This window comes from Pseudophryne corroboree, chromosome 6 (genome assembly GCF_028390025.1).
Source record: "Pseudophryne corroboree isolate aPseCor3 chromosome 6, aPseCor3.hap2, whole genome shotgun sequence".
NCBI lineage: Eukaryota > Metazoa > Chordata > Amphibia > Anura > Myobatrachidae > Pseudophryne > Pseudophryne corroboree.
The window spans coordinates 349,179,355-349,188,970 of record NC_086449.1 but is presented as its reverse complement, the minus strand read 5'-3'; the positions used below and the strand labels follow the sequence as shown (position 1 = coordinate 349,188,970).

Sequence of the window (9,616 nt, the reverse complement as noted above, 5' to 3'; positions counted from 1 at the left end):
TGGTGCTAGCCAATGCCTCCTGAGCCATTTACCTCACCGCACATCCCTGGTATGTGCTTATTTAGTGGAAACTCACTTTCGGGTGCTCAACCTCTGGTGCAAAATACAAACTGATGACAGTTAATTGCCACTTCTGATTGGCTGATTGCACCTGAATCCCTCCCACTTATAATAATACTGTAGTAATGTTGCTGCTGCGATCTATTTGCATTATTACAGTGATATTAGCAATTGACCTGCAGCAATAAAGCATATTTCAATTTAATCTTTTAAAGCAGTGAATGTGTAGTGATTTTAATTGAATTAAAATGATAATTATGTCTTTGCGTATTTGACTGTTTCTTTGACATGGTAAATGCAACATTATTGCTATTAATAACACTGCCCATAAGGGTTGGGGATGGACTCTTGGTGGCCGGGATCCCGGCCACCAGAATAACGGCAGCGGGGCGAGTGCTAGAAAGCCCCTTGCGGGCCTCATTATGTATATTTGTGATACACAGTATTACCAACCCACTTTAGGTGGTCACAGGGGGAAACATTTCTTGCAAAGTTGAGATACCCTGTTAATTTAAAGTAAAATAACCAAAATATAACAGAGTAGTGGGTTCTTCATAAGAGTAATTAGGCTAGGATGTAATGTGTATGAGTTGAAATTGCAGAACACAGGATATGTGGTTACAATACCGCCAGTCGGGATCCCGGCTGTCTCAATACCGATGCCGGGATCCCGTCAGGGGTATTAGCCTGCCGTCGAAATACCGGCGAAGTACTTGATTCTCCCTCTGTGGGTGTCCACGACACCCATAGAGGGAGAATTAGAACCTGTGGCGAGCCACCGAGCCCGCAAGGGGCTTCGTTGCACTTGCCCCCCCTGCTGGCATTCTGGCACATGGGATGCCAATGTCAGTATACTGACATTCCGCATACCGTGTGCCGGTATCCCATACTGGTCCTGAACATAGGGGGTCATTCCAAGTTGATCGCTAGCTGCCGTTGTTCGCAGCGCAGCGATCAGGCAAAGAAATTGGCATTTCTGCGCATGCGTATGGGCCGCAGTGCGCACGCGCGACGTACTTTCACAAAAATATATGCAGTTTCACACAAGGTCAAGTGACGCTTTTCAGTCGCACTGCTATTCGCTGAGTGATTGACAGGAAGTGGGTGTTTCTGGGTGGTAACTGACCGTTTTCCGGGAGTGTGCTAAAAAACGCAGGCAGGTCAGGTAAAAACGCAGGCGTTGCCTGGGGAATTGGGGGAGTGGCTGGCCGAACGCAGGGCGTGTTTGTGACGTCAAAGCAGGAACTAAATAGTCTGAAGTGATCGCAAGGTAGGAGTAGGTCTGCAGCTACTCAGAAACTGCATGAAAATATTTTGAAGCAGTTAAGCGAACCTTTCGGTCGCACTTCTGCTAAGCTAAGATACACTCCCAGAGGGCGGCGTCTTAGCGTTTGCAATGCTGCTAAAAGCAGCTAGCAAACGATCAACTCGGAATGAGGGCCAAAGTGGTACAACTTAGAAGCAGAAGTGCTTGGTTGTGTGTATATATATTTATATAGAAATAGATAGCACCAATACACAATGAGAGTTTTTAACTTCATTAGAGATTTACTTTCAATTAAATTCAGTCTGATTTTACTAGTGAACGACAACACTATTATAAATCTCAAAGTATACAACAAGTGGACTGGTGTGACAGGAAAATGATCCCTACATTACTGATAGAAGATTCCGAGAGCCCAGACAAGTCCCTGTCTCATGCTCTCACATATATTCGTGTACAGACTACGTCATCTGCTCCGAAAACCTGTAACATAGAAAGCGTAGAATTAGTTTACATGCGTGCAAAAATGAAATAGCAATATAGCAGCAATATTTTCATGATGCTGACACTTGCATTCACTTATTAATATTACATTTAATTCTAAAACACATCTATATTATTACTATTTATTATTATCCTTTATTTATATGGATACTAATTAATTAGTAACCAATCTCATTTACAATGCATACTGATATGTATAAAAAAAAATACTGTGGATTTGCACTGGTGTGCCATATTAGTCTGCACAGCACACTTCAAGTCTCACCTACCCTCTGCTCTCAGAGATGCCTCAGCAAAGAAAAGGCCTCATTCACAATTGCATGTAAACACAACTTGGGGGTTTATTTACTAATATTCGTGTTTGAGTCGGTTTATGTAGAGTTTAAACTCATTTTTTATCGGGTGCATTTTCATGCAACTTTTTGAATCTATTTACGCTAATTTACGAAGCTGTCGAGTAATTGGTTTTCGTGTTTTCCGATGTCGATGGCAGTCGTATTTTTTTGGCCCATTTACGGCCGCAATTGACGTTTGCGTTCGTGTTTCTGTTGTTTTTACTTGTTTTTTTTCAATGTTAAACGCGGCAGGGTTTTTTAACAACCACGGCCGCATTTTCACTTTTAGTTTCGATTTTCATCCACGTTCGTGATTGGTTGTGTTTCAGATGTAGGAGTGTCTGTACGCAACCATATAAATACGCCCCAAACCGTCCGCACCTCGTGGGTTTAGTTAGTGGTGAGGAGGGAGGTTGTGCTGTGGAGGTTGGTGAGTAGTTGGTTTGGTGAGGAGTTTTGTTAGCGATTTCTGAGTGTAGTATTGTGTTTGAAAGTAGTCTTGTCATTCTTGTAGTCTTGTTTTTTTTGGTTTTGTCTCTTTTTTTGTCCAAGTTTTTTTGCTTTATAGTCCCTTGTCAGTGTGTGTGTGTGTGTGTGTGTGTGTGTGTGTGTGTGTGTGTGTGTGTGTGTGTTGTGCAGTGGTAGTGGAGGAGTGTGTTGTTTGTCTTATTTTTTTTTCTGTGTTAATTGTTGAACCACACAATTATATCTGACTCAGAGGTGGCTGAGGTGAGTGAGGTGGAGGGTGTGAGTGAGGGGGAGGAGGTTGGTCAGGTGGAGGAGGTGAGTGAGAGTGAGGTTAGTGAGGTTGAGGTGGTGGGTGAGGTTGCTGCAGCAGCCTCAAGTGACAGTGATAGTGACAGTCAGACAGCTCCGCAGCCACGCACCACTACTAAGACTGGGCGGAATGTAAAGTTTAGTTATGCTGAAAATGTGGCATTGGTGCGGGAGCTGATGAAGTATCAGCGGCAGCTATTTGGGCCTGAGTCCGCCAAGGTGCCAACACGGAAGAAGACGGTATATACAGACTGGCGCCCAAGATGGCTGCCTCACCTTTTGTATGCTCCTGATCATCTCCATAAAACAGCTTAAATTCACCACAACTGACCTATGAATCATCATAAATATCCAAGGACTTATCTTGAACTTGTACTACTCTACGCGGACATTTCATCAAAACCAACGGATTGCATTCCTGCGCTGAGATACACACTGGATTGAATCCTGGACTGAATCCTCTGCATATCTCCACTGAGAAATCCTTCAGTTTAGCAGCTGCTGTACTCTGCATTGGACATTACCCAGATAAGGTACTGTGGATTACAACCTATCTTTGGCTACATCCAGCCCCTCACTTAGACATCATCCACCTCTGTTCTCTGAGCTACAAATAACTGATTTATTGCATTAATCTACTAATATCAGTATATTCAGGCTCTGAATTGCTGAAGGCTCACTGTTTAAAATCAGGATCCATTTCCAGGACATGTTATCACTTCTACCCCCACAAAAAAAAAAAATCTACTTCAAAGGCCTCTCACACTGAGACTTTCCACACCTACACAGTAGGAATTGGCTTCTAACACCTTTTCAAAAGGCTGCCTATCCAAGGATAATTGACTAAATCAGCAGTTATTTTATTTATTACTTGCTTCAAATATACACAATAGGTTATAGCAATAACTTTGTTCATAATCCCATTATAATTTTGGATCACATACCGAATTGGGGGAAAACAAAACACAAAAAGGAAAAACAAAAAAACAAAAAACAAACACTGCTTTCTCTCCCTTTCTCATCATCATATGCAGTTCAAATTTATAGTAATCTGTCATTGATGACCAAATGTATACGTATTGCTCCAGCTTCATTCTTTCACTCCGCCCACCACGCTCTGCAGTTCCTATCACACCATCACAGGCTTCTATTCTCCAATCCCTTGGCATTTTAAAAAGAAAACACAGGCGCATTCGTGGGAAGCGAGCAGGCCGGAAATGTATTTCCCCCGGTAACCATCTAAGTCCTTTGCCCACCTGCTCACCCCCATACTCAAAGAACAATCAAATAGAAGTGATACCCAAAAGACGGCCCTGTGTTTGGAAGGACAGAACTGTCTACTCTCACTTTGTGACCCCCATACCCAGAGCTCCTGCACTTAACATAAAGAAAACTGAAGGCCCTCTGGTATGCCCAATCAGGTCAGTCCTTTGTAATGCCAGATCTATAAGAAACAAGACTGCAACAATTGCTGACCTTATTGAATCTGCAGATCTAGCCTGTATTACAGAGACCTGGCTAGATGAAAATGCAGCACCTATATTGGAGGCTGCAGTACCAACAAACTACTCTGTCATCCACAACCCAAGACTGGACCGCAGGGGTGGCGGGGTGGCTATCTGCTTCAAAAAAGAACTTAAACTTAGGGTCCACCCTATTGAAACTACTCGCTCATTTGAGTGCATTGCTGCCCGGAGTTCGACAGGATTAGGTTTCAGACTACTTCTTATTTACCGGCCACCTGGAGATGGAAAGATATTTCTACAAGAAATTGCAGACACTGTTGCTGGCCTGGTTCTGGAACATCAAAGATGGCTCATCCTCGGGGATTTCAATGAATGGGTGGATGATGAGCTCTCACGCCTTGGCCAAGACCTCCTGTGCACAATGAATGGTCTGGGCTTCACACAGGTCATTCCCTCTGCCACACATAAAAGTGGTCACACTCTCGACCTCGTCTTTCAGATTGGATTAGAGGTCACTGACCTAAAAATAAACCCAGTCATCTGGTCAGACCACTACTCCCTCTGGTTCTCAGTTGCAACCCCTCAAATAAGATCTCTGCCCGTGGAGTTGACCAGGTATCGTCCAAGGAGGGGTATGACTCCCCAGGCTCTTGCAGCAAATCTGGATCTCTCTGCTATACAGGGTGCCTGTGAAGATCCCTGTTCCCTAGTCCGTTATTATAATAGGGATGTTATGGCTGCAATTGATATTATCGCCCCTGTGCGTTTAAGACCTCGTAAACCACAACGTCAAGCTCCATGGTTCGACAACAGTGTTAGTGAGCTCAAGAAAAGGGGGCGTAGACTGGAAAGACGATGGAGGAAGACTAACCTAGTGGATGACAAAATAAAACTAATAAAACATAACGAAGAATATCAATCGACAATCACTCGTAAGAAAGCACAGTTCCTGTCAAATGAGATCACAGCAGCAAACAATAGGCCAGCTCAACTTTTCCGTACAGTGGAGATGCTTTGCAAGCCAGCATGCCTGCAGACTGATGAGACCCTCTCCCAGGCAAGATGCAACGAGTTTGCAAACTTCTTTGCAGATAAAATATCCACCATCCGGGCTGGAATCTCCACAGTGCCATCAAAGGAGTGCCAAATTACAAAGCCCGCCAATATAAGCTACCTGCCTTCATGGACCAGCTTTGATCCAGTGGATGTAAAGGACACTGCTGAAATTGCTCGGATTTTGCGTCCCACCACCTGTGATCTGGACCCAGCCTCAACCAAGCTTCTAATAGGTTGTATGGATATAATTGGTCCTGTCTTTACAAAAATTGTTCAATGCTCTTTGCAGACAGGCATTTTTCCTGGACCCCTAAAGGAAGCAATTGTTAGACCGCTTCTTAAAAAACCTAATTTAGATCCCGACTGCATGACCAACTACAGACCGGTATCAAACCTTCCTTTCCTAGGAAAGGTTATTGAGAAAGTCGTTGCAAATCAACTGGAAACCCGCCTGACAACCCATGATATTTATGATCCATTTCAATCAGGATTCAGGAGAAGACATAGCACTGAAACAGCCCTGGTGTGTGTGTTAAATGATCTTCTGATGGCAAAAGACAGAGGTGACTGTTCAATATTAATCCTTCTGGATCTCTCGGCAGCATTTGATACCGTGGACCATGGGCTTCTGATTGAGCGACTGATACATTTCTGTGGTCTGGATGGCACAGTCCTAAGATGGTTCAAATCATTTCTCACAGGCAGGTCACAGAGAGTATCATCTGGATTATACTCATCACCACCAGTGTCATTGCCATGTGGTGTCCCACAAGGTTCTATACTATCCCCCATGCTTTTTGCAGTATACATGCTCCCATTGGGCGAAATAATCAGGCGCCATGGCCTGGTCTACCACTGCTATGCAGATGATACACAACTGTACTTGTCCTTTGCTCCGGGCACTGATAACCCAATAGCAACCCTTAATGGCTGTCTAGCTGAACTACAGGAGTGGATGAGCGCCAGTTGGCTGCGACTGAACCCGGATAAAACAGAGGTCCTTATGATACGACCGCAACATCAAAGGACAAGACTGCAGCATAGCCAACCAACTGGACTTACACTCGGGGATTCAGAATTACAGACCAGTGATCGTGTGCGGAATCTTGGCGTTGTCCTGGATGGTGGCTTGACACTTAAACATCAGATATCAGCCACAATCAAATCCTCATTCTTTCACCTGAGGAACATAGCCAGAATCAAGCACTTAATTCCCTCAGATGATATGCCAAAAGTCATACATGCATTTGTATCATCTCGTTTAGACTACTGTAATGCCCTCTACCTTGGTCTCCCAGCAAAAGAATTGCAGCGCTTACAGCTGGTGCAAAACACAGCTGCCAGGCTATTAACCAACCAGCCCCGTTCTAGCCACATAACACCCATCCTCTACTCCCTTCACTGGCTGCCTGTACGATGGCGAATCATCTTCAAGATTGGCTTACTGAGTTTCAAAGCATTACATGACCAAGGCCCAAGGTACCTCAAACAGCTTCTGACCCCATACTGCCCCACTCGATTACTGCGATCTGTAGATGAAGGACTTTTAGCAGTACCTAGAATCTCCCGTAATTCATCTGGGGGTCGAGCTTTTAGTCATGCGGCTCCGACTCTATGGAACTCACTTCCCCGCACAGTGCGAGAGGCCCCAACTATAGAATCCTTCAAAAGTAGACTCAAGACTTTTCTGTTTACTCAAGCATTCCCATAATTGTCCCTTTTAGTATCTTCATGCTTCTGTATTTTATGAAAATGTACTTCATTATTTACTGTACTATATTATGCTATGTATCTGTTAAGCACCTTGAGTCCTATGGGAGAAAGAGCGCTATATAAATAAAATTATTATTATTAATTATTATTGTGGGCGAAAGTTGTTGCTGCTCTAAATAGTGAGGGGGTGGTCAAGCGGACGGAGGACACGTGCTGCAAATGGTACTATGACATAAAGCAACGTGTCAAGTCCAAAATGGCCAAGGAGGCGAAGTCGGCTCGCAAAACCGGTGGTGGACAGCCCTTTATTGCCAGATATCTGGACTATGAGGAGCCCATGCAGAGTTTAATACCTCCTGAAGTAGTGTCTGCAACCCATGTCCGTGATTCCGATCGGCCCAGGAAGGATGGTGAGCATGTGTATTTGTCTAAACATTCTATTACATTACTTCTGTCTTAATGTTTTTTGTAAATGTGTGTCATGTGATGTTGCATATTGCTCACATCTTCAAGTGTGCATCAGCAAAGAGATCGTTTTGGGTAAGGTTTTCAACAAAAGCCAATGTCACATAGTACTTTACTGTATGTCATGTGGTTTTTGGACAGTACATTTTCCATGTGTAGTTTGGACTTGGTGTGTCATAGAATTGTCCAGCAATAATGTTTTCCTTTAGCACATTTTACAGTTTGAAAGTAGGACTATGTTTTTTATTTCAGTTATCCATGTGCAATGTTTCCAAAACAGTGGTTGACATGTTAGAGGCTGGAGTAGTGCAAAGTCAATTTGAAGCCAGTTACATGTGTAATTTCTTTAGTACTGAATGTAATCTTGTTTAAGGCAAACCCACTATTTGTTGGTTCAGTTTTAGGCTGTATTGGTACCCTGACACAATACTGCAGACTTCGTTACCTTACAATTATGATGGCTTTTTATTTGTTTTTGTTTGTTTGTTTGTTTGTTTGTTTGTTTGTTTTGCTCATATTGTGCTAATGTGTGTTTGTAGTGCCACATCACAGAGCATTTTCTATATTGCATCTTTCATTAATTACATTACATTTGAAAATGAAGATGTGTGTGTTTTTGCTTGTTAGTGTATGTATTTGTAATTGTGTCCTATGTCTGTGTCCTGTACATTCTTTCCTGTGTTGCACTTACCATAGTGCATATGGCTATTGGCCAATGTGTGTGTTTGTAATTTTTTTTTTGTGTGTGCGTAATTGTTATTCCGTAAATAAAGAGCCATTCTTGTAAGATGTAATGTTTATAAACATAATGGGTGGCTGTATCAACAACAGTATGAATAAATAAGTTCTTTTATTTGTTTCATGATTTACAGTGTTGAAAAAAAGCAGTACTGCTCATCCTACAGTCACTCCTATGACATCTGATGATGATGATGACGCACCGGAAGCAGGTAAAGTGTCCATTGTAGTATAGGTTATGTTTGTAAAGGAATGGCCATAACAACATTACACTTTAAATCCTAGGTCCATCAAAAGAAGTCTTCAGCAGCAGAAGGCGGACTCCTGTACCACACCAACAAATAATAAATGTGGCAACAAAGAAAGCAAGGTCTGATGTCCAGTGCCAACCACAGCAGGCTACCCCGCCACGAAGATGGTCTACAGTTTCTTCGGTCCCACCACTCCAAATTTTGGACACACCTCCAAGACGCCAACCACACTCCCCTCATCTTGATTGTGAGTAAGAAACTGTAAATAAAAACAAAATTAGTCATCTCGTAATAATCCATTTAATTAGACTAAATAACTAAAAATCCAACCAAATCTGCTATTCTTACCGAAAACACTAAAACATCAAATGGAATCTGAGCAAAATGGCCTTGTCCACATCCAGTAAAGATATGTATGTCCACTTCAGCCATACAGTAGCAGATTGTGTGGAAGATGCTGCAACATAAACACATGTGTAAGCTTGGCAAATAGTAAGGTTTTTTTCCTCAATTTCACATTTGTGTTTGTCCTAACATTGGCACCAACATGCAAAAACATTACTATGTTTTTGTTTTAAACACTATAAGGCAACACATTATGGTTTAAAGTATGTTTTTATGGTGGAGTATGTCTGATCTACCATACAACTCATGTGCTTGCTTTAAGAATGAAGTAACCAGACACATTTGCCACAAACAGGAATATGTCTGTATTTAAGTTCTGAGTGATGATGTTGCTATGCTGGATATCTGAAAGCACCATTCAAATACATGTGTTCCATGTTTATTGCTTTGTATTAATTTCTCTAACATATGCCTAGCTAACGGCAAAATGATTCTAATTCCAGATTCTAGTACTGGTAGCAGCATCCCTACGCAACAGCAGCAACACAGTGACATGGATGAGACAATCATTTTACAAATGCAGCCAGTAATCGAAGGAATCAGCCACCCAGCACCTGTGAGTACACCACCACAGCAAATCAC

At 42.6% G+C, this 9,616-nt stretch overlaps 1 protein-coding gene across 1 annotated transcript in view; it reads right to left on the bottom strand.

Moving 5' to 3' along the window:
- Nucleotides 1–1,618: 1,618 nt before the first annotated feature.
- Nucleotides 1,619–9,616, bottom strand: part of CRABP1 (cellular retinoic acid binding protein 1) — a 179,383-nt gene continuing 171,385 nt past the window's right edge. The window contains exon 4 of the mRNA XM_063930433.1: nucleotides 1,619–1,807. Within this exon, the coding sequence (XP_063786503.1) occupies nucleotides 1,757–1,807 (51 nt within the window). The 3' untranslated portion in view covers nucleotides 1,619–1,756. The remainder of the gene's footprint in view (nucleotides 1,808–9,616) is intronic.